The 26,875-nt window shown below is 36.4% G+C and overlaps 1 protein-coding gene across 1 annotated transcript in view; it reads left to right on the top strand.

Annotated features, from left to right (window-relative positions):
• The window catches only part of LOC150107878 (GPI inositol-deacylase-like), a 208,894-nt gene that overhangs the window by 58,783 nt on the left and 123,236 nt on the right, over nt 1-26,875 (top strand). The window contains exons 5-6 of the mRNA XM_090415369.1: nt 5,039-5,081; nt 19,217-19,302. Coding sequence (XP_090271495.1) covers nt 5,039-5,081; nt 19,217-19,302 — 129 coding nt within the window. The remainder of the gene's footprint in view (nt 1-5,038; nt 5,082-19,216; nt 19,303-26,875) is intronic.

The raw sequence follows: 26,875 nt of genomic DNA, 5'->3' as shown, positions 1-26,875 counted from the left end.
TCAGTGGAATAAACTACAAGCAGCTATCATAACATCTGCTAAAACCCATATCAATAAACATGAAGAAATAAATAAAAAACTATGGATAACACAAGAAGTAATCAGCCTTATCAACGAAAGAAGCACATAGAAAAGAGGAGCAAATGATGAAGAAAGATTAAGATATAAAACATTGGATAAAAGAATCAAATAGCTATGCAGGAGATTGAAAGAAAACTGGATAAATAGGCAGTGCACTGAGATAGAAAAATTACAAATAAGAACAAAACCAGAAAAGCATATTCCTGAAAGTGAAAGAACTTGATAGAAAAGCAAAATGCACAGTCTGATAACATCAAGGACAAAACATGGGAACATGATCATTGATAAGGAAAAGATGAATGGAAAATGGGTGGAGTAATTATCAGATCTCTGTGATGATGATAATGGTAACATGATAGATGATTCACGACACCTGAAGTTAAACGTAGCAACAGAAACCACTCTGCCAACAAGAAAGGAGATGCAACACATAATAAGAATCTTCCTAATAATAAATCCCCTGGGTGCAATAATATTCTGGCTGAGCTGCGGTAAGCTTTGACTGGTTATAATAACTGTTTAGTGGAATCCATTCAGTACATCTATAAAACAATAGAATTACCTGAAGTTTTCACAGCATCTATCTGTATACCAGTTCCAAAGGAAAATAATACACAAAATTGTGAGGATTACAGAACTGTGAGCCTAATATCCCATGCATCTACAATTATTTTAACCATTGTTAACAAAGAAATTGAAAGAGCCTTAATTGGTGAACAACAGAAAGGCTTCAGAAGATGCTATCCTGGAACTAAAAATACTAATAGAAAGATCACCTGAAAGAAATAGGAACATATACATATTCTTCATAGACTTTTAGAAGGCCTTTGTCCTGGTAAAACATAATAAAATGTTCAATATATTACATAAATTAAACATAGAAGATCATGTGCTTAAGATTATAAAAATGCTTTACACCAAACAGAAAATGCAGCTGTTTGACTCTGAGACTTTTGAAGTGAAAATAAAAAGAGGAGTTAGACAAGGTTGTATCCTTTCACCAAATTTATTTAATATCTTTTTTCATGGAAAGGCTTAGATGTTGGTTATGCATTTTGTTCTAAATAATTTAAGGAAATTACAACGTAAAGTAGGATATACATTAAAATAAAGGTTAATATACTTCAATATTTCGGCAACGTCACGTTGCCATTTTCAAGGAACTTAAGAACAAGACATGTGCATGCAGGCACAATAAACAGTAAGTGAGGAAGAAGCAAGAAGCTATTATTTCTCCTAAAGTCCTGATGGTGCCCCCTAGCAGGCACCATCAGGACTTTAGGAGACCATACACAAAATTGGCATCCCTTATCCACTCTACTAAAGACCCCCCCCCCCCACCCCAGACCTACCTGGTGTATACCAGGTCCCTTGCAGCTGTAAGCTGTCCTACTTTGGCCAAACAGGCAGGACAGGAAATATCAGAATTTCAGAACACAAGGACTACATCCAGTTTCACCAATACAGCCACTCTGGTCTTGCTGATCATGTGCTGGATACCTGCCATAGAATACGGTGGAAGAAAGCCATGATAATACACCATAATAAATACAAATATGAAAGGCTTTTCATGGAATTAGCTTCAGCCCTAAGAAACAATCCAAACCTCAACAAATTTGGCTGCATGAGACTGCCTCAAATTTGGGAAACCTACATCAGAAGACCTTCAGCCCAATCCCCCAAGAATACCAACATTGCCTGTTATGGGGTACCATCAGAACTTTAGGAGAAATAATAGCTTCCTGCTTCTTCCTCACGTACTGTTTGTTGTGCCTGCCTGCACGTGTCTTGTTCTTAAGTTCCTTGAAAATGGCAGCGTGACGTTGCCGAAATATTGAAGTATGTTAAAATTTATTTTAATGTATATCCTAGTTTACGTTGTAATTTCCTTAAATTATTTCGTAAAAAATTATTTAATATCTATAGTGAGAAAGTGATGAAAAAGATTGAAAAAAAAATTGGAATTAATATCAATAGTATAAAATGCAACAATCTTAGATATGCTGATGATACCATTCTAATAGCAGAAAACAGAAACAAATTAATCAAATTACTGTGGCTACTAATCAAAGAAGGTAAAGAGTTTGGGTTAGGTATGAATGCAAAAAAGACCAAATTTATGAAAATCTCAAAAGAAAACAGATCCAAGCCAGAAATATTCATAAACAATGAAAATTGAACATACAACAGAATACAAATATTTAGGCACCTACTGCAGATGGAAAGCAAGATATAAAGAAATAAAAATAAGAACATCCATAGCTAAAGATGTCTTCTGGAAAAATAAAGATCTGCTCAGAAGTTTTGTAGGTATTGAGACTAAGAAAAGAATGATAAGAATATTAGTTTGGCAATTTTCATATATCGAAGTGAGACCTGGGTATTCAAGAAGAGAGTAAGACAACAGATAATGGCCTTTGAAATGTGGTGCTATAGAAGAGCTCTGAAAATCTCTTGGACAGAACATGTGACAAATACAGATGTCCTACAGAGAATAAGAACACAGATTTTTATTACAGGAAATGATCCAGAGAAAGATGAGATTGGCAGGACATGTACTTAGAGGATACTAACAGTTTTAAAAGGAAAAATTATGGAAAAAGGATCAATAGGTACACTGAGGAAGCTACATGTCCTTCGAGAGAGAGAGAGAGAGAGAGAGATGCTGAGTGATAGTTGAATAAATTTATAAATCAGAGAGAAACTAGTCAGATCACTAAATTATCTGCATACAAGATGGTGTTCAATTTTAACTTATGAATCTGATGGCTGAATCTTAGTTAGAAATAAAGCATTTGATCAAGGACTATAGACCACAGATATGAGTGTATTCTGAGAAAAAATTATGGAGGAAACAAATGGCATTGTTGTCAGAATCATTAAAAGTGAAGATATTGTGAAAGACTTGACATTTTTATCATTCAGGATTGTGTGACCAGAGTTCATCTAAGGAGGTATAATCACTTAAATAGATTAGCAGAGGAAGGGTTAGAAAAATAGGTGTTTGAGGTTAATGTCAAGAAAAAAAAAGCCTACCTGCAGGAAAGCCAAGATCTAGACTGGTTAATGCAGTTATAAGTGCCTTCACATCATCATCATGAGTTTAATGACCATTGGGATCGGATCTGGTACTTGTTTCACCCTTCTTTGCAATTTCTCTTTGTCTGTTGCCAGATCACTCAAACCCTCCTAACTCTTTCCTCACATCTACCCACTCTCACCTTAGCTATCTTCTGTTTATACCATCCTTTGTACCAAGCATCAAAGTTTTGATATTTCTACTGTTAACCATTCCATAGATATGTCTAAAAAGGCTTCAGTTTCCTTTGAATTATTTTCTGTTTCTTCAAATTATTATCTTTCTATCATTCCATATTTTCTCATTGAAGCCTCTGCATTGGTTATCTGTTCTGTAAATTATTGATTGATAATAAAAATGTAACATAATGTTATATTATCCTAGTATCTTCCACACCCCCTTGAAAGTACCTATCAAGAACTTGATGGTGGTGTTCTTAATGTTAAAGAAATAATATTTAACATCATCAACATCCATCTGTTCATTGGACATCCACAGATTCTATATGGTCACTCCAATGTTTGATGTGCCACACCGGTACTTGCCATGGCCCTGTTGTATGCTTTTCTGGAGGCTTCAACTCTGAAGATCAGTCACTCTGCACACACCATCCATCCATCCATCCATCTATCTCATTGATGGTCTATCCCTTCCTCTTTTTTCCAGGAACTTTACCTTCTGTTACTGTTCTGAGAAGTCCTTCCATTCCTTTCAATGTGTCCAGAGTATTTTAACTTTCTTCTGTTAATATCCTTAAGGTGCCTTAAAGTTCTACTGATAACACCAATTCTTTGTATGCCTTTCAGTATCAGTATATGATATCCTCAACAGCCTTCTGGTAATTAATTTATGGAATCATGATCAACAGCCTTCTGTAACACCACATCTCAAAAGCAGCTATCCTTTTCTTATCTGACTTTAGGTTCCAAATCTCACATCCATAAGTTGCTGTTGGAAAAACAACTGCATTCAAAATCCTCAACTTTGTTCCTGTGGAGATAGATCTATCCTTCTAGATTTTAGACAAGTCTTTGACTGTTGTTTTAGCCATTCCTAATCTTCTTCTGAACAGCAATTCTTCACATTAATCATGGATCCCAGGTACTCGAACTTGCTGACTTCCTGAATTCTTTCTCCATTAAGGTACACTTGTTTTTCAGAAGCTTCCCTGTCTGTATTTTCTTAATCTTTCCCTAGTTCTTCCTTGTCATTATAGAGGAGTATGGTATCATTAGCATACCTCAGATTACTGAACAATCTACCACCTATCTAATTCCTTTCTGGAGCTCATTTGATGCTTCATATCTGATATCCTCAGCATGGATACTAAACAAGTGAGGAGAAAGTAAACATCTTGGCCTAACTCCTTTTCCAACCTGAAGCCAATCAGTTTACCCAACACCTGTACTTACTGTGGCTTCTTGCTTTCTGTACAAGTTAAGTTAGGTTATTTACTTCCCACAGTTTCACATGCTGAATGCAGTCATAAGCTTTAGTGTAGTCTAAGAAACACGTTACATCGTCACCATTATCTAAATAATCTTTGGAGAAAGTATTTATTATTACTATTGCAAATACCTCCATGGAGTCGGTAGATTCGCTGGGGGAGGCTCACTTACTACCAACATGCCTATCATATTAATTCACAGTATATTCTGGCAATGAGTTCCACTCATCCACCACTCTTCATTTATACAGTGACTTTTTTCCCCCCCTCTAAATTAATAAAATCTTTAAGATCATTAAAATATTTAAGGAAGATTTATGTTGTGTTCTTACAGCATGTTCATTGAAATTTTTATCGACACTATTCTTTTATTAATGATTATTTATTGTTAGTTCACTGAAATTTCTCATATTTCTTGTATTCTTTTTCAGGGACTTTCGGGATTATATGGAGGCATTTTGGAAGAGCAAACAGGTTTGTTCAAGATATTTTGTTTATTTTATGAAGATACTGTTGAATAGAAAAATGTTTGATAGTTTTTAAAAATTTAAGTTTTCCATTTTTTTAAGTATTTCAGGTAAACTGCTGTTTACATGAAATACCTAAATTCTGCTCTTTGTTTAGTTTTCTGTATTGGATATGACAGTAATTTAATTTTGGCATAATATTATAATCTGGTACTAGCATAAACTTGTATTAGAAAAATGGCTAAAAAAGTTAAAACTTCTATAAAGTACAGGTAATTCCTGCCTTGACAAATTAATTGGTTCATGGCAACCGTTCGTAAATCCGGAATTTGTAAAGCGGGAGTTTATTTGCCTTAGAAATAATGCTATAAGTGAGAGTTACATTCGTAAGAAGGAATATATAAAATATAAAATGAATATTAAATGATAAGAAAAGACTTTACTGCCCAAAGATTTACATATTTGAAAAATAACATAAGAAAAATTTTAAATTACAAAAGATTCTTTGAAAAAAAAATTAGTTCATTTCTATATCACCGGGTGAATCGACAGCCATCGAGGTGGTAGAGATATATTAGGAATCTTCAGTGCATCTTTTTTTTTTAAGAAGGCCTTGAGTGTCATCTGCTTCGTTGACTTTTGCTTCTTTTCATTTAAAATAGCTCGATAGCAAGCAGAAGCAATATCCATTTCGCAGGAAGATTTACTAAATCGTTCGAAGTCTGAATCTTGTGATTCAAAGATTGCTTGAGCTTTTTTGAGAAGTTTAAATGCTTCTGGACCTTTTAAAAACCGAGTTGAAGCTTCATATTTGTTATCTTCTTTGTTTCTTTCTTGTTCCTCTAATTCAAGATCATTGGATGAGAGTTCCATAGTGTGAGATTGAAGCAACTCATTAACATCACCTTTTCAAACTTCCATTTGCAACTGGTTAGCTGTCTAAGATCTCTTAAATTTCAGAATTCACAATTTTTATTGGGTCCTGAAAGCCTTTGAAATTATCCTTTCCTTTAGTGTCACACAGTGATCAGCATTCGTTTTAAAAATGGACTCTGCAACCGTGTTATAAATAATTATTGTAATTTCTTGACTTTTTGACCTTCATATTAAGGTCATCATCTGGCACGCGCACGCACACACACACACACACACACAGAAAGAAGCTAAATCACATTTCACATAGTATGCTGAAGAGACAATGATTTGATCAACAGTTATTCTACTGGCCTGACCTCTAGTGAAAATAAAATTACAATAAATAAATGAAATAAAATAAATCAACTACATCAAAGCTTTTTTCTATTTAAGACAACATCAGCGAAATATTCTCTCATACAGATAGTTTTGTTACAGGGAAAATGATGTCCTAATTTAACATGACAATTGTTATATTAGAATTATGGTTCTGTTCAAAATTAGCTCCTAGGGAGAAAGGTTAAGTGGGTAGAATATGACCTTTCTTATTCCACTCCATCTGCTGGCCCACCCTGGAGTATACCATATTCATTACACCTGTAATTTGCCCTATGTTGGGCAAACAGGACCCACAATTCTTAACCGAAAAAAAGAACATAAATGACGCATTAAATATAATAACTATGGTAAAACTGACCTTTCTGATCATGCTCTGAAAAAAAGGAACATAATAAATACTTTACATATAACCTAAAATACTAAATACTTGACATATAACTGACTGGAAAAACACAAGTTGTTTACATCATACCCAAACTTGGTATGAATATAAATTTAAGGGGGGCCTGTGAGATTCTTATCAACCACCCTAATCTTAACAATAATGATGGTCTAAAAATCCCAAGAATATGGGAGGCACATATTCTACCCACTTAACCTTTCTCGCTAAGAGTTAATTAGTGCCCTTTTCACAGCATCTTTATACCTTTAGAATGCAGGAGACCAAATATGTGCATAGTATCAGGTGAGGTCTTATCGAGACCTAGTATAGAGGCATAATAATTTCCATATCCTACATATGAAAGTTTGTTTCAACATTGCGATTCTTTTCAACATGCTACAGAACAAGGAGCACAGAGGTTGGGGATGTTTAGACAGTTGAGTTTGGCAAGAGCAAGAAGAATGATTGTTATGGGAGATTTTAACTACAGCAGTATAAATTGGAGAGAGGAAGATGTATGTAGCAATAAGGGAATGGAATTTCTAGAATTCTTGAGGAACATATGTCTTAGGCAACATGTAATAGAGGGAACAAGAGGTTCAAGAGTTTTGGATTTGGTCATAGCATCAGAAGAGTTAATAATAACTGAGATGACATCTCTCCCGCCAGTTGGAGAGAGTGACCATATGGTTTTGACTTGGAAGATGAATAGACATGCAGGATTATCAAAGAGACAGGAATGTATGTGGAATTATAAGGCAGGTGATTATAATAGTCTTAGACGTTAACTTGGGGAAGTATCATGGAAGAAGGAATTGAAAGGCCAGGATATCATTAGTGCTTGGGAAATTGTGAAGGAATATTTGTTAGCAGCAATAGTAAGCTGTATACAATATTAAACAGGAATTGCAAGCGGAAAAGAGACTATGGAAGAGATATAAGGAAACAGGTGAAGAGCAGATGCGTGAAGAATATAAGACACAGGCCAGGAGAGTAACTAGTATGGTTAGGAAGGTGAAACTGGAATGTGAGAAGAGATTGGCCCTAAGGTCCAAAGAAAATCCTAGGGAATTTTTTTAGCTATGTGGCCAGTAGGAGGAGAAATGACTGTGGAAGAATGACATTGTGGGATAAAAAATGGGAATAGAGTGACTAATGCAGAGGACATAGTGGAATTGTTGGAGTATTTTATACTTTATTGGAGTATTTCATCCTGGAGGAGTAAATTTTAATACTACAGGGATATGGCAGGTTCGAGGTTTAGAGGTGCAGGAGGAGATCGTGTTCCAAATACTGAGTACTCTGGATGTCAGTAAAGCTGTGGGATAGGATGGTATTTCACCATGAGTTGTGAGAGAATGTGCTAAGGAACTGATAGCTCCTTTAACCTGGCGTTTCAATGAAAGTCTGGCTACGGGAAAAGTGCCCAGGGAATGGAAGGAAGGTAAGATTGCATAAGGGTGGTAGCAGACTGGAAGTATCTAATTATAGACCAGTTTGTGTGTCATCAGTAGTTGTTAAGCTCTTGGAGAAATTAGTGAGGGACCGTATATAGCATTGGGCAGATGAGGGTAATGTTATCTGTGAGCATCAACATGGGTTTGTGAAGGGGTGCTCTTGTTTTAGCAATATGCTAGCCTTTTATAATAAAGTTACAAGAGCAGTAGATGAGGGGAAAGGCATATATTGCTAATTTCTTGGACTTAGCGAAGGCATTTGACAGGGTGCCACATAATAAGCTGATATTTAAGTTGCAGCACATGGGTCTGGATATTAGGATGGTCAACTGGATTTAGGATTGGCTGTCAGATAGGTATCAGAGAGTTGTGTATGGTGGGGCAGTTTCAAGTGGGGTCTCAAAGGGCTCAGTACTGGGACCTATATTGTTTAACCTTTTATATCAATGACATGGTTAGTGGATTGCAAGGGGATATTCAGTTATTTGCAGATGATGCGAAACTGGAAAGGGTTATTAGTAATAGTACAGATGTGGTAGCCCTGCAGGAAGATTTGAATAAGCTAGACAGATGGGCAAATGAATGGGGTTATCGGTTTAATGCAGCAAAAGGTCTTGAGGTTTGGGACACATCGATGGGACGTTGCATACTCTATGGAAGGAGCTATACTTGAAGAAGTAGGGGAGACAAGAGATCTGAGGTTGATGATTGATAGAAACCTGAAATTCATCTGATATATTGCAAAGGTGGTGAAGGTAACACAGAGGATTGCTGCAATAATGAGAAGGACACTGACCTGCAGAGATAAAAGAGTTATCATTCCTTGTATAAGACTCTGATCAGACTACACTTAGACTATTGTTCTCAGATTTGGTCCCCAGGATTTGAAGGGGATAAATTAACTGTGGAAAGGGTACAAAGGCAGATAACAAAGATGTTTTCAAGACTGTACAATGTTAGTTATGATGGTCGGCTGATGGATTGTGGACTGCAGAGTTTGGTGGATAGAAGAAGGAGAGGTGATATGATTGAGACTTTTAAACTGTTGAGAGGTGGTTGACACTGGGGAGTTCTTTTGCTTGGTTGAACAGCAGGAAGGAGTCATGACAAGGGCCATCCCTGGAAGTTATGAAAGGAAACTTTGAGAAAGAAGGTGAGGAGTGGTTTCTTTGCTTGGAGGGTGGTTGAACCGTCGAATGCATTGCCTGATAGAGTGGTGAGAGCGAGAACGGTCAATGAGTTTAAGGAGTGGTGAGTCTTGATAGACTTTGTGTTTCTTAGGAAGGACCTCCTGCGATGAGTCTTTTGACTTCATGGAGGCCTGAATAATAATAATAATAAAAATCTACCATAATGCCAAGATCCTTAGCCTAATTAGTTTCTTGTAGCATAACTCTGCTAATGTAATATGCAGAGTTATGCTACATTGGAAATCTTATTATGCCAAAGTACATAACTTTACACTTACTACCATTGAACTGATAGCCATTATCATTTCCCCAAATTTCCAGCCTATTCAAATCATTCTGTAAGTGCTTGATATCAGTAGCATCTCTGATTGTCCTGCATATCTTTTCATCATCGTCAACAAACAGCTGAACATCTTTTGTTAGATATTTCCTAATTTCCTTAATATATAGATTGAACAACAGTGGTCCAAGGACTGATCACTGGGGTACACCACAGTGATCAGTCATTTTTTTATATACCTGTTTTTTTAAAATTTTTTTTTATACATGTCTGTCAACTATCTGCTTATTCAAGTCAAAAGTTTACAATCCCAATCCCACATTCTCCAGTTTATGCAATAGTCTTTCATGTGGTATTCTGTCAAATGCCTTAGTAAATCTAGCAGTGTCTATTCCCTTTATCTAACCCAGATGTATCATTGTTATAAAATATGAGCAAATTGCTAAAACATGATCTGTCTTTAGTAAGCCCATAATCTCTCTTCGAGTAAGCCTGTTTCTTAGGTGATTTCTTAACTCTAAAATCTTCACCACCACCAATCCAGAGATACTGTTCAGTCACTAGTTAGACAAAGGTTTTTTGTACCACACTTATACATCAAAACTATAATACGTGTTTCCATTCCTGTGGTATTTTTTCCTGAACTGATACTCAAGTTATACAGACATGTCAAAGACCTAGCCAATTTGGATGAATATTCCTTTAGCATGTGTGTTGATATTCTGTCTATCCCTGTTACTAAATTCTTATCCAAGTTATGCAAGTGCTCTTCAACCTCATTCTCATGCATCTCTTTCTCTTCACTGAATATTAGTAGCACTGTGCACCATATACACCTTGTTAAATCTTCGTTTTCTTTCGCTATTGTTATTTAATATACTAACTTACTTCCTTAATAATGCCCTACTCAACTCTACCTAGGAATGCTTCCTTTTCGGACACTAGCAAATTTATTTTTTTATTGCTGCGCAGGCAAGAGTCCTATAATATGAGCTTATTCAAAATTCAGGGAAATATTCGTAGGTTAACTGACATTCATTCTAATATGTGCTAAATAGATAATGGTTCTAATTGCAGTCGTGACCAATAAATCTATTACTCAAACACTCTCATTAAATTCCCTCCCGCTATGGTTCTAAATTTTTGCAAGTGGTAATTTGAATTCTCGAATCAAGCACGAAACAGGCATATACAATAAAACATGTTTATTGGAACAAATTCACTTTACAATTATAATTGAAATGGGATATTAAGCTTTACAAAATCTCTTACTAAGTTAGTTACTCAATACTAATTTAAGAAAACACTCATAGATCAACTTGACAATTACTCATACTCTATTCAACATTAAAACAAGCTAACTATGTTACTCTAAATCGTACTCTTAATTCTTGCTACATTAAAATACATTTCTGAACCCGTTACTATTCTGATATAAATCATCTACAAAATATCAAATTCACATATAATCTCAGTCACATGCAGCTAAAATTTCACTCCTGACATTCCTTTGTTTAGCAGAATTACTCTATCTCAAAATTCAAATCCTTATTATAGTCCACTATGAAATGTCCACTTAATATGATCTAACATTAAATTCTGTCTCATTTAAACATACAACAAAGATCTTTACGTTACCCAATCTTTTTCTTCCGAAGGTCTGTTAACGGCCGTGTGTATTTCGGGTCCTCCTTCCGTTGGTAGCTTCCGCAATGGGCTTACGACTACGCCGTCCATTTTACATTCTTCCCTGACTCGAAATTCTCACTGCCTCGATACAGCACATTCTCTGCTATTCAGGAATCCTCGAAGTGAAGTCAGGAACAACCAGAAAAAAGGCCCCGCATTATCACACGCATTCTGCTTATATTTAATCCCTTCTTTCCCATATGACCCTTCGTTTTCATGCCCTTAAGGTGATCCTCAAGTCCTAGCTGTCGTTTAGATGCTGTATTCGCGGGAATCCCGCTTACGTCATCTTCCTCGTACATTCTAGCTGGCAGCTTTACGGCCGATACGTGCGTATGTAACTCGACCTTTGCACTCGTACTCTTAACTTCTTTGGCGACTTATTAAGTTTAAGACAGCTTAATAGGACAAGATTATACTACAATTTCCTTATTAAAATTTCACTAATCCTATAATCCTTCAGTTTAACTTTCAACTACAAGATTTTTCTAGTACGATTTACATGTTATTATACAAATTCCTTTACAACAAAAATTCAGAACTGTCTGCTGTCAACCAGGTATTATCTGAGTTAGCCAAATTCTTATGTTAGATTCTGAATGAATAATTTCTAAAAATCGTCCATTCAGGATCTGACAACCTGGTTGATATGTCTTAGCAAAGTAAAACTCATTAACTAAACAATCTTATCGGTTTCTGAGAAGAGTATCATCTGCATTCACTCAAATTTTTCTTTCATATTCATTCTTTCACTTATATGGCATAACAGTAAAATTCTTTTGGATTGCCTTTAGCCTGCATAGCCAGTTTTTTTTTTTTTTTTTTTTTTTTTTTTTCCATAGTCTAATTTAGCTTTCTGCAGAATACTCATAATTCTTTTTGCCTTCACTTCATATATTTCAGAAGACCTCTCACTCTTGTTCTCAAAATATAACTTTCACATCATCATCTTATGGAAGGTTGCACATTCATTTCTCTAATACCGTATTTGTTCTTCAACCTATAAGGATACATTCAGATACAGCATCATTTAAGCAGTTGTTCAGAGTGGGAATAACAGTTGTTGGAAGTTTTTCTACTTGGTTATACTATAAATTAAAGATACCAAGAAATTATATACTTGGTTTAATCCTTTATCCAAGCAAACAACGTTTGCATGTGAAGTAACTTCACAACTGGGCAACTTGTATATACAGGACAATGACTTCACTTGCCTTTGTATCTCATAATGCAAATCATGATATGCATTATGAGAAGGGTCACTTCCCAAGACCGGTTTCGACCTTTATTGAGGTCTTCTTATTTGGCAGCCAGACCCAGAAGTGATGCCAAGGTTGAAGTAATGCAGAAGTCATATTTCCATATACAAGTAACCAAAAGGCGTCACCTTATTACTAAAATACTCTGGATTAGAAATAGATGTTGAAAGTTTTTCCACTTGGTTATACTACTGGGTAGTACTCTTCCCATAATGCATAGCATTATATATGTCTGTAAGGATATGTGCTTTGCATTATGAGATACTAAGGCAAGTGATGTGAACTCATTGGCCTCTATATATGAGTTGCTCAGTTGTGAAGTTACTTCACACACAAACTTTGTTGCTTACACTTGGATAAAGGATTAAACCAAGAACATAATTTCCTGTCAGCTTTAATTTATAGTATAAGATAGTTAAGACACTTTCAACTTCATTAATCTGTGTAGATCTTGGTCTTCTTCATAGGTTTTTTTTTGCTATTTTAGCACCAAAATGAAATCCTAAGGTAGCAGGAGATTATTATTATGTGACACCTCCAGGGAGTCCAAACACTCATCAAGGGAGAGTGTGGCAACAGCATCGAATGATTGATCTCCTTCCAACTACTAACCGCGCTGTAACTTGCTTGACTTTTTGCAGGCCATTAGCAGAGGCTCTTCCAATCGACCAACTACAACCTTTGCTGGCTTTGATTAGCTTTACTAACATTCCGAAATGCTTACAATGTCAAGTTCTTTTTCATCTTAACTGACTTCGCTTTTAACAATATACTCCTCTGTTAACTTTCACCAATTTTTGCTGAAAATGCCTACATTTGGTTTCATGTCTTTGATCAGTAGTTTTATTTCTAATCCATCATAAGCATCAATTTCTTGATATGTACCCCCAAGGGGGTGTTCATGTTACCGTGACAGTACTACATGATTAAGTTTACATTATTATTAATCTCCATCATCATCAAATTCCTGCCACGTACCCTCAAGTGGTGTACAAGAGATAGTACTACATGAAAAATTTACATCATTACTAACTTCCTATTTACAATTTTCCTCCAAATCATTCCTTTACCTGTCAAGACTCCAACATTTTCATATATTATATTTCTGTCTTCTAACGCACATTTTACTATATCATGATCTTCCTCTGGGTCTTTTTCATACCAACCTGGCAGAGAACACTTGTTTTGCTAATCTTTCCTCTACCATTCTGTTTAAGTGAGCATACCACCTGAGATTACCTCTGTTAATGCATTCCTGGATGCTGACAATATCAAGTTCTTTCCTCGTTTTTAATATGATATTGCCATTGATGCCATGTGTTCATGCCTCTAATCTTTCTCAGGACTCTCATATCTGCGGTCTCTAGTCTTTGGTCAAGTGTTTTACTTCTAACCCAGCTCTCAGATCTATAAGTTAAAATTGGTTTAAACACTGTCTTGTATACAGCTAATTTAGTGTTTTGGCTAAATTCTTTCTTATTCCATATAAATTTATTCAGTTGACTTCCTACTATACTAGTTATGTTGATTCTGTTGTCTATTTCCATATTTAATTTACCATCTTCACTAAAAATCGTGCCTAAGTAGCTGAAATGTTTTACTTGTTCTATAAGTTCTCCATTCACAATGCAGTTGATATTTTCAGTGTATCTGCCTATTTTCATTGTCTTTGTCTTTTTAATGCTGACCTTCATGCCATATCTATTACAACAGTTATTCAATTTAGTCAGGGAATCTTGCAGACGTAGCAGATTTATTTAGAAGTATAACATCATTTGCAAAACAAGTGTTCTCTGCCAAGTTGGCAGGAAAACGACCCAGAGGGAGACCAAGATATAGGTGGATTGATATGGTACAAAGTGCCTTAGACGATAGAAATATAAGATCTGGTAATGTTGGAGTCTTGACAAGTAACAGACTGATTTGAAGGAAAATTGTAGATAGGAAGTTAGTAATGATGTAAATTTTTCATGTAGTACTATTATATCCTGTACACTCCTTGAGGGTACATGGCAGGAATTTGATGATGATGATGACATCATTTGCATAAAGCAAAGAGCTGAGATTAACACCTCCAATTTTGATATCAGGTTTAATACCACTTTTCTTCATGATGTGATCCATATAGATAATAAGAGAGGGGATAATGTACATCTTCGTCTGACACGAGATTTAACATTAAACCAGCTTCCCGTATTTCCTTCAATTCTAACTGCTGACTTATAGCTCAAATAAAGACAAAGTATTGCTGGTTTATAATGACCCATTGACACCATATAACTGTAGCATTTTGAATGCTTTCTCTGTTGGCACTTGTCATATGCCTTTTCCAGATCTACAAAACTTAAATACAGATCTTTGTTATATTCCCATGCTTTCTCACCTATTTGTCATAAAGTGAAGATCTGATCCTGACAGCCTCTATTTGGCCTGAATCCAGCTTGTTCTTCACCAAGCTTTTCTTCCACAATTCTTCTCAACGTTTCTCAAGTATGCTTGCATAAATCTTACCAGAAACACTCAGTAGGGATATTCCTCTGTAATTCTTACATTCAGTTTTATTTCCCTTTTTATATATGGGTACTATTAGAGCTCTACTCAAATCATCGGGAATTCGTCCCTCTGCCCAGGCTTTCTGAACTATGCAGTGCAGTCACTGTAGAACTTTTATATCTCTGCACGCGAGCATTTCTGGTCGAATATCATCTAGTTCTGCTGCCTTCAAGTATGGATATATATTCCTGACTGCATGCCTTTTTACCACTGTGCCTGCCTGTTTGTTTCATTTAGTAATTTTGGAAGTAATTACTCCATACTTCAAGGATATCTCTTTTCTCCAGTTTTCCTGTAACCTTTATCATCTCTAATTCCTTTTACAGCCCTCTTTCATCCATTTCTGAGCTCTTCTTCAACAACCTCCAGAATATCTTGCCAACTTTTTGATATTTATTTTCTCTGATCTTACCAAAGTGTTCTCATGACTTTTGTTTAGCTAGTTTTCTGTATTCTCTAAGAGCACAAGCTGACTTATTTGTCAGGATCTTTTGATATGCTTTCTTCTTTTCCTTCACTGCCTCTTTAACTTCCTGTGTCCACCATGGAGTTTTTATTTTTCTATCCCTGCAGACAACCTCAGCACATACCTCTCTGGCTGAATCAATCAGTGTTTTCTTCAGGGCTTGCCACTGAATCTCCAAGATTTGGTTCCTGTTCTCAAACTCTTTGATTTTTCTTCAATAATATTTGTGTATTTTAGTGTACAGTTCACATCTGAGAGCTGCTCAACTTTTATTCGTTTTAAAACTTTCTTATATGTTCTTCTCAATATAAAATTCAATTTTACCCTGCTCAAGACTAAATGTTGATCACTTCCAATTTGAAATCCTCTGTACACTCTGGTGTCCTGCTTAAGGGAGAAAACATCACTACCAACAATAACATAGTCAACGAGACTTATTTTCTTAACCATTATTATTAGCTTTCCCCTTTTCTCCAAATTTTCCTAAAATGTTCCTATATGTCTGGTGAGATTCATTTCCTACTCTGCTGTTGAGATCTTTAACAATGGCCACTTTTTCCATTTTCTTTATGTCAGCTGCCTGCTCTAGTGACTCAGAAAATTCCTGCTTCTTCCTTAGGAAATCCTTTTGTGGAACCATACGCACAAATAAGTTTCATTGTTCATGTTCCCATTCTGAAGTTTTCCCACATAACTATTTGAAACTGCCTTCCAATCAGGAAGTTTATCTTCATATTTGGTATTGAATGCTGTCTCTACTCCTTCCTTTCCTTGATCAGTATTGCATGATCCATAATTTAAAATGAGTTTGAACTCTGTCTTGTATACAGCTTCTTTAGTATTTGAATTAATTCCTCTCTTATTCCACACACACACACACACATGTATTTAGTTGAATCTCTACTTTACTATACTATCTTTGTCTGATTATTCTGTTATCTATTTCCTATTAAATTATGCATTCTTCAATAAAAATTTTGCTTAAATATTTGAAATGTTCTTGTTCTGTAGAATGCAGCTTGCTGATTTTGACACCAAATTTATTACATCAGTTAATTGGTAGTATAACCAAGTGGAACAACTTTCAACATATCACAGCAGTTATTCATTTTAGTTAAGAAAGCTTCCAGACTTCTCATCTGCATAAAGTAAAGCACCGAGTTGAATAACTGCAATTTTGATATCAGGTCTAATGCCATTTTAAAATAATTATTGCATGTATCTGTGGTCTGTAGTTTTTGAAGTGCTTTATTTCTAACCCATCTCTCACCATAACTTAAAACTAGTTTAAACATTGTTTTGTAGTTTGGTATTTTGGCTAATTTTTCTCTTATTCCATATAAATGCATTCAGCTGGCTACCCACCATACTATCTTTGCTTATTCTCTTGTTTATTTCTAGATTTAACCTGCCATCTTCACTAAAAAACTGTGCCTAAATAGCTGAAATATTTTACTACTTCTATAGAATCTTCATTCAGAATGCAGCTGAAGTTTTCTACGCTATTGCCAATTTTCATAGTTTTGGTCTTTTTATTGTGGTATTTTCATGCCCAATTTGTTACTACTGTTATTCAATTTTGTTAGTGAATCCTGGAGAATTGCTCTAGATGCATTTAAGAGTACATCATATCTTCATAAAGTATAGAGCTGAGTTTGACATCTCAATTCTAATGACAGGCCTAATGCCACTTTCTTTCATAATGTGATTCATATAGATGATGAATAAGAGTGGAGATAATGTACATCCTTGTCTTACCCCTGATTTTGCATCAAACCATCTTCCTGTATTTCCTTCAGTACTAACTGACAACTTAAATATAGACTATATATTGCTCTATATGATGTTCCATTCACCCCCACCAACCATTGCAGTGTTTTAAAAAGTTTTTTTTTCTCTCAAATTTAATTTGCCTATTAAATTTGCATTCTTCACTAAATACTTCTTCACAAAACTTAAATACAGATTCTTATCACATTCTCATGATTTCTCAATGTTTGTCTTAAAGTGAAAATATGAATTTCAAAAAAAAAAAAAAAAAAAAAAATCAACTAATGCCTTTTTATTTCCATATATAGGGAGTAGGCGAGGCCGTTTTAGCCCTATCTAACTTTTGGAGACTGAGTGGGCAGTTCAATCTCTACTGGTAGCCAATCAGAGAGAGCTGGCCCAAGGCTATCGCTAATTAAGCGGCACGCAGTGAAGAGAGATGGCTCAACAAGTGCCGCCATCTCGTGGCCCCTAACACTCGTATTTAATGTCTGAAATAATGTGGTTTCTACAGTCGATTTTCTTGAGTTTGCTGGACGGAAAACCCGAGTTTCCGGGAGAAGAAACCCGCTTGCCCGTGCCAGAGATCGACTAACTCGGGAACCAGTCGAAAAAGGCTTAGAAAAATTTCTTCTAGCTGACTAGATTCGAAACCAACAAGTCTTCCTTCGTGCGGTCAAGCACCGTAGTGTGCAAACGCCACATCCACTGAGCTACATGAACTTGACATCCTCTATTTTTGCCTGAACCCAGCTCGTTCTTCTCGAAGTTATTCTTCTACAGTCTTCCTCAACCTCAAGTATACTTGCATAAATCTTACTTGGAACACTTAGTAGAAAAGTTCCTCTGTAATTCTTGCATTAAGTTTTATACCCTTTTTTTATAGATGGGTACTACTGATAGCTCTACTTCAATATCTTTGGGAATTTGATGTTCTGACCAAATCCTCTTAATTATGCAGTGTTGCCACTGCAAAACTTTTATAACTCCATGCTTGGCATTTCTTGTCGAATATCATCTATTCCGAGTACTGCACATTTCAAGTTTTTGAGGGCTTTTTCTACTTTGAGTATTGATATGTACTTTGCTTTTCATTCCTCTTGGTAATTTTCTAGTATGGTTCTGTCACTGCTTGGTTCATTTAACAGCCTTTCAAAGTAATTATTCCAGACATCTAGGATATCTTTATCTTCAGTTTTTATGTCAGCTGTATCATCTTTGATTTCTTTTGCACTACTCTTTCTTCCATTTCTAATCTTCACTAGCTTCCAGAACATTTTGTCACCTTCCTGATATTTATTTTCATTATTCTTACCATGATAAATCAGTTGAACCAATTATTTGAACCATGTTAATTCAAAATATACCACTAAAAATAGAATTGCTCTTGGTTTCTGAACAGTGTTATTTTGAAATCGTGTAAAACAAAAAAAAGCTGTGTAAAAAGAGAATTAGAGAAACACACACGTGTTTGTAAAAATTTACAGAGTATTTTTAAATTGATATAAACTCTTTCAGAAAAGTAAAATATGTCATAAGACATTGTGCTTAAAAATATCAAGTAATGATATGCTATTTATGACTTGAATGATCATAATTTATATAGCATTGACTCTCATTACAGCAAAACACATTATAACTAAGTCACTCACCTTAGAAAAGTATTAAAAAGTTCTTGGCAAAGGCATGTTGCTATCCTGTAAGAAAATTTTTTACAGTGAGCTGCTACTTTAACAAATTACTCCTGTTGTTTCTGTGAATTTGTTATAGTGAGAGCACATATATTATATTTTCTCTGTGTGTAAATAATTTCTGCAATATTTTATAAAAAATTCTTTCCAGCGTTTGTTCGTGAGTGCATTAAGCACATTCTGACACTTTATAAATATGGTTCCAGTCAATCGGTTGTATTGATAGGGCATTCTATGGTAAGTTCATAATAATTACTGAATGCAAGACCTTGAATTGTTAATCTTTTTCTAATTATTGCTAATTATTCTGTTACTAATTACATTCTTTATAAATATAAAGTAAATGTGTTGTGGAACATTTATCAACATATAAATGTAAGCAATTTAATCATTTATATATTTAAATTGCTGAAGAGTTTATTAATATTCATCATATCATGTATGATATAATTTTGTCCTCAGTGTCAGAAGTTTAACTATTCCTATTTCTGAATCAGAAATTCATTACTTATTTTTCACAGTATTACAACAGGAAATCAGTAAATCATTACAAAAGATAGTAATTGGCTTAATATTTACTGGATTTCAAATCTGCATCTTCAGAGCACAACTACTTGTCACAATACACAAGTGATAGTAAGTCGTCATCAAATGCCTGACATGTATCAAGGGGGGGGGGGGCTGTTTATAGGATATTATGACAGTAGAGCATGAAAAGTTTACATCATTACTAACTTTCCAGACAATTTCCTTGAAATTAATCTGTTTTCTATAACAACTCCAATAGTGTAAAATATATTTTGGTCTTTCAGGGCACTTCTTACTTTTCAATTCACCTAGATCTCAGTTTTCCTCTTGGTTTTTTTCTCTCCCATTCTATGCGAGTGCCATACTACCTTTGGCTGTTTCTTCTCCCACACTCCAGAATGCTAACAGTATCAAGTTCCTTCATAATATCTTCATTTTTAATATGATACTCTTCACTAAAAACTCACTTTCACATCTACTTTACTAACATCCATGGCATTAACTCAAACATAAATGAGATTTGCTACCACTTGCAGTCTTCAAGACCAGACATCCTATTCCCGACAGAAACTCAGATTACAACTACATCTCCTACTGTATACATCCAGTGCCCAAACTATACGTTTCATGATTCTTTTTGCCCAAAGGATGGCACCTGTGCCTTTGAAATCTGACATAGCTTGCCAGAAAATGGCTAATTTAGAATCCTGATGCTTTTGACATTCTCTGGCTCAAGGTTTCCTTTCCCCATTTAGTAACATTCATTTGTTTCATTTACTGGTCTCCAAACACTGATAACCATTCTGACCTCTTCAAATTCCTTTCTGTGAAACTCTACCATCTGCAGTCCACCTATCCAAATTGTGAGGTCATCTTCCTAGGCAACCTCAGCATCCACAATTGCAAATGGCTCCTCTATTCCAACACCACTGACCAAGCTGGAAGAGAAGCAGAAGTCTTTGCCATAAGTAATGATCTAACACAAATCGTACACCAACCTATTGAATTCCTGACAACCTGCTTCATTCTTCGAATACTGTGGATTTCTTTTTGATCATTTCTCCTTCAAGAACACCATACAGGTCACTACTCTCAGCAACTTTGACCACAATCTTGTACAAGTCTTTCTCATAGAACACCCCAATCCAACCTACTCCTAACCTCATGTCTTCTGGCACTACAAAGGAGCCAACTGGAATGACCTCTTGAATGTCTACTCCTACTTTCCTTGGTCTAACTATTGTTTCTGTTTCTTTGACCCTAACACCTGCTGTGAACAAGCTACAGAAATTATTCTCACTGGCATGAAGACCTTCATTCCCAATTCAAGGCATAAATAATCCTCATCCTCTATCCAAGTCCTCGTTTAGCCAATAGTGTTACAAAGCAGTAGAAGAAAAAAATATAGCTTACCACAAGTGATTCACTTCAAGAACTTCAGCTTCATATTCTGCTTACACCAAAGCATGCTACACATGTAAATCAGTCATCAGCAGATCCAAATCTTGATTACATAAAGGCCATCAGTAAAAAATTTGCCTCCTGTCCAAATAGAAACCATGCTTTCTGGTCCCTCACTAAGGCTGTTGGACACAACTTCTATTGCATTTCCACCTCTTTTTCATCCTAATGACACCAATGTTACTTCACCCAAAAGATAAAGCTTGACCTCCTGGCATCATTCTTTTCTTTAAACTCCTGCATTAATGACCAAGGAAAATCACCTCCTTCCATATTGGAATATAAGCACCATATGACTCCTTTAGTTTTTCAACAAAAAGAAATCAGGAAACCACTAAAAAACTTGGATACTAGAAGGTCTTTTGATTCTGATGACATCTTTCCAGTTGTTTTCAAATATTGTGTTCCAGAATTAACAATCATCCTGCATCGTCTCTACAATCTACTATACATATCTGATACCTACCCCAATGCATGGAATCAATCTTATATCCATGGCACACATGGATATAAGATTGATTATATCCATGGCTTTGGAACTTGGAATCACTAACATGGAATCAATCTTATACCCAGGGCCTTGTGGTAAGCTATATTTTTTTCTTCTACTGCTTTGTAACACTTTTGGTTGAACCAGGACTTGGATAGAGGATGAGGATTATTTGTGCCTTGAATTGGGAATGAAAGTCTTCATTCATGCCAGTGAGAAGCATCTGTAGAACAGACAGAGCTGAATAGTAGATTGTAGACGTACGTCTATGAGATAGTGGTTGAAGTCAATCTGTAAGAGAGGAATCATTAATGAGCTTAGCATGAAGGATTTTAAGGGAGTTTTAGATACACCACCCCAACCATATCAGCAGTAGCTAGGCATGGGTGGATTTCATCATCATCAAATTCCTGCCATGTGCCCTCAAGGGCGTGTACAGGATATAGTAATACTGTTAGATCTTGAATGGGGACTCTTTCAACAAAAAAGTCATTCATTCAAGATTTAACAAGAAACACAATTCTGAGCTAGAAATGCTTGCGCTGTTAGTTAAGTAAGAAAAATATAAAAGAAACCCTGTTACAATTACCTTAGAAAGAAGTAAAGTTGAGGAGAAAATTGTATCTAAGTGGAATTATATTGTTAAAATTATTGATGTCAAAATTATACTCTGTGTAAGAATGTAAATCTAAGTGCAAACAAAGGTTCAAAGGTTACTAGCTAGGCTGCCTACGATGACGTAATGCCGCAACGGAAGCGTTTGTGGAAGGCGAGCTGAACTCGTCTTTGGTGAAATGAGTGCTCCTCAAGGAGCAGAAGTGTGATGCAATCGCGTAGGGGCAAATAGGAGAGCACAGTGAGAGATCCTCTATTTACGAAATGAGGGCGTTACAAAGAAGAATAAAAAGCGAGTTCACTCGGGTTTGAGTCCCCCGTTTTTCTGTTCCTGTTTTCTCGTGCGGACAAGCAGAGTGCTGACGATCAACAGTGCCGGAAGTAATCTCCTTCCCTGTTGCTAGCCGAAGGAGTCGGGCATGCTATACGTGAGCTGATGGCAGACATCAACTAGGGCCATCAGTAAAAGCTTACCGATGTGAAACAGTGGAAAAGGTTCCCCAAAAGGGACGGCCGATATGACGATAGCGATCCAGTAGATGAGCATTTGTACGGCAAAGTGCAAGGAATGGCAATTTGCGTCAATCAGCGTAACCTCCACGTGGATGCGACTCGATAAAGCAGAAAGACATCTGACTACAAAGGACGGACGAGAAGAAGCACGATATCCTCTCAGGACACTGGTAACGTACAGTAAATTCCTTATTCTTGTAATAATTACTATTGGGGCAAGGAGAGAAGAACAGATTTCTAATTGAGAAGAAAGAGAATTTTTAAGTGACTTTTGTACTCAGTAACGTGTTAATCATATTGGACTAGTAGTCTGAAAGCCTGAGTGTATGCAACCCTTAGTTGAATGTGAATTGATCTTTGTTAGCAAGTTTTACTTAAAATTTTGAATTAGTGTTTTATGATGAATGTGTACTTATTTAATCTAGAGATGTAAAATTAGAGTATTTTGATAATTAGAATGTTCCTTATAGCTCAGCTAGTGAATTAGAATTTTGATATGACATGCCTTTGATGTGTGGAAGTTTATTGTATGTAATTTTGATAATTAATAAACATGTTTTTTCTATGTAAGTTTGAGTTTGTCTAAGCATGAGACTGAATTTACCACTCGCTAATGTTCGGACCTGTGAATAAGGTGAAATTAAAGAAAGTTTAGAAAGTTTAGGTCATGACTGCAATGTTGAAGTTTCTATAGGCACTTAATACTTTAACAAGATTAGGTAATACTTGAACTCTGGGAAGGCTTCTTTGTACAAGAATTCTTCTGTATACTAGGACCCTGGCTGGTGCAGCTACAATAAACAAATTTTGTCAGAGTTCCGAAAGGAGAAGCAGCCCCAGAGAGATAGGTTAGAAATTTCAGGCTTAGTAGGTACGACAGGGATTTAGGATAGAGAAATAAAAGGAAAGTGATGCCATAACCAAGGTGCACAGAGACACAATATATATAACAAATGGTGCAGCAGCCGACAGGATGTGATTAGGTCCCGAAAACATTAAATAAATTGACCTATCACAGTGAGTTGGTCTTTAGTCTTGTGCATAGCAATTAGGAAAATTTTGGAAGGGAACTTTGAAAATTGAACTTTGTAAGACAGTATAAACTAAAAGTGCAGGTATGTCTCTTCCGTCGAGCTCCGGGTTAAACAATTCAGCTTCTGATTTGGAATTCTTTAGGACCATAAACCCTCAACAGATTTTTCCTCAGTTCTCTGGAGAAGACACAGACGATGTGAGATCTTTCTTTGAGTATATAGAAGAGCTTAGAAAGATTGGGCGATGGAGTGACTTCCAGCTGCTTATTCTGCTCCGCAGTAAGTTAGTTGGAAGTGCGAAAAGCTTCTTTTACTCTTCGCCAATCCTAAAAGAAACTTGGGATTACCAGAGGTTTAAGGAAATCCTAATTTCCCAATTTTCTAGGGCGAAAAACATAGGACCTAACCTCTGGAAACTTCAAAGGATGGTACAAAAAGAGAAGGAAAGTGTCTCTGATTTTCATAACAGGTTGCTTACCCTTGCTAGTATTATGAATGTGGCCGACGAGGGAAAACATCACTTTGATTGGGCTGTTTTTCAACACTTCAGAATTGGCTTAAGGCAGGAACTGAGGGAAACAGCTTTTGGGAAAGGGGTAAATTGTTTGAAGAGTTGTTACGAAGCAGTAAAGGAAAGAGAATAGCTGCTTGGGGATATTTGTTCTGCAGTTGCAGTAGGATCAGTCAATGCGATCAAAGAAAGTTGAGACTTTTTGAGGGATCCAAATCCTATAAAACAGGGATTGGAAACAAAGGAAAAACAAAAAGTGCAGAGAGGTAACGAGGGAAACAAAACTGAGTCAGTTTGTAGTGTTGCAGTTGATGCCCGTGCTTTTAGTGAGGTTCACTCCCTAGTCAGGAAGGAGGTGGAGAGGCTGCAACAACCAGTTATAGAGTGGCTTGACTCGGTCGTGAGTCAGTTGACGTTAGGTTCTCTCGAGGATCAGGAGACTCTTTCCTTTCCAGAAAATAAAATAACTAGTATGATTCATAGAGAAGTTGAGCGATTGCAACAACCAGTGCTGGAGAGGATGGATTCCCTAATGCAGAAATTGATAGAACTGTCTGCAAGTGTCAGATGAGCTCTCTTTTGTCCTCGAACGGAGATGATAAAAGGGCTTTTTGCAGAGAAGTTCCTAGGTGTTACAATTGTAACAAATTGGGACATCTTGCCCGAGACTTTTATTACAACTAGAAACTCGAGAGGAAGGTATCAATCAGAAACAATGTCACACATTTGACATGTGTGCTAGACCATTTGATAAAAGGGTAAATCTAAGTGCAAACAGGGCAAATGTCACTTCCCTGGAATGGCAGTAAATGCAAGAATCTGCAGAAGGGATTTCAAGGCACTCATTGACATCGGTTCCCTAGCTTCCATTATCTCTGAGAGGTATCTCAAGAAACTGGAGCCCTGTGTTAATGGAAGAATTAAAACGGCTGAGAAAACCCATCGGACTTTTAGGGATATCCCCCCCCCCCCTCCACAACTCATGCCACTAAATTAGTAATACTGAGAGTGGGACTGCCGGTGTTTGGCTTATATGCATGGCATATCTTCTTGGTTCTACCCAAGAACTCACTCTCTCAAATCGGGTTGATTCTGGGGGAGGATTTCCTGAAAAAATATGGTTTCTCATGCGTGTATTCTACAGAAGAAATTCGTTTCCATGGGAGAAGGGATATCGCTGTGACAAAGCAAAACTATTAAACTATTGAGACCAAGGAAGGAGAGATGTCCCTCTGACCAACAAGCATCGGTGCATAAAGGATGCCGAGTTGAAAAGGAAAGAGGAGAATCATGAGGTTTACTCTCAGCCAAGATCAAATGAGACTCTCTCTCTCTCTCCTACCAAAGGAGGGGGAGAATCTTGGTGCTGAAATAATGATAAAGTCAAAGTATCAGAAGATAACAAGATCACAAGTGAGAGACAAAATGCCATGCAAAAAAGGGACAGTAGGAGGTAACCACATTAGCGATGGTGACAAAGCTCACAGCAGGACAACAAGTGACACTTATCAATCTATAGGAAGGCAGGACAAGCAGAGCAACATGGCTTGCATATGTCAAGTGATCTCTGAGAACTCAAGGAATGCATCCTGGCCCAAGAGAAATTTGATTTTGAGACAGACAAAATGGAACAGTCATACCCAGAGAAATGAGGGAAGAGTAAGGAAAAAATTTTCTGGTGAAGAATTTTTTTTAGAAAAAGGAGGGGCCTTTGTTAGATCTTGAATGGAGACTCTTTCAACAAAAAAGTCATTCATTCAAGATTTAACAAGAAATACAATTCTGAGCTAGAAATGCTTGCACTATTAGTTAAGTAAGAAAAATATAAAAGAAAACCTGTTACAATTACCTTAGAAAGAAGTAAAGTTGAGGAGAAAATTGTATGTCTAAGTAGAATTATATTGTTAAAATTATTGATGTCAAAATTATAATTATACTCTGTGTAAGAATGTAAATCTAAGTGCAAACAAAGGTTCAAAGGTTACTAGCTAGGCTGCCTACAATGACGTAACGCTGCAACGGAAGCGTTCGTGGAAGGCGAGCTGAACTCATGTTCGGCGAAATGAGCGCTCTTGAAGGAGCAGAAGTGTGATGCAATCGCATAGGGGTGAATAGGAGAGCACAGTGAGCGATCCTCCATTTATGAAAAGAGGGCGCTACAAAGAAGAATAAAAAACGAGTTCATTCGGGTTTGAGTCCCCGTTTTTCTATTCCTGTTTTCTCGTGTGACAAGCAGAGTGCTGACGATCAACGGTGCCGGAAGTAATCTCCTTCCCTGTTGCTAGCCGAAGGAGTCAGGCATGCTATACGTGAGCTGATGGCAGGCATCAAGTAGGGCCATCGGTAAAAGCTTACCGATGTGAAACAGTGGAAAAAGTTCCCCAAAAGGGACGGCCGATATGACGATATCGATCCAGTAGACGAGCATTTGTACGGCAAAGTGCAAGAAATGGCGATTTGCATCGATCAGCATAACCTCCACGTGGATGCGACTCGATAAAGCAGAAAGACATCCGACTACAAAGGACAGATGAGAAGTAGCGCGATATCCTCTCAGGACACTGGTAATCTACAGTAAATTCCTTATTCTTGTAACAATTACTATTGGGGCAAGGAGAGAAGAACAGATTTCTAATCGAGTGACTTTTGTGCTCAGTA

This window comes from Typopeltis vanoorti, chromosome 3 (genome assembly GCF_054136105.1).
Source record: "Typopeltis vanoorti isolate ZY-2024b chromosome 3, IOZ_Tvanoo_1.0, whole genome shotgun sequence".
NCBI classification, from domain to species: domain Eukaryota; kingdom Metazoa; phylum Arthropoda; class Arachnida; order Uropygi; family Thelyphonidae; genus Typopeltis; species Typopeltis vanoorti.
This window is presented reverse-complemented; position numbering and strand designations above follow the sequence as displayed.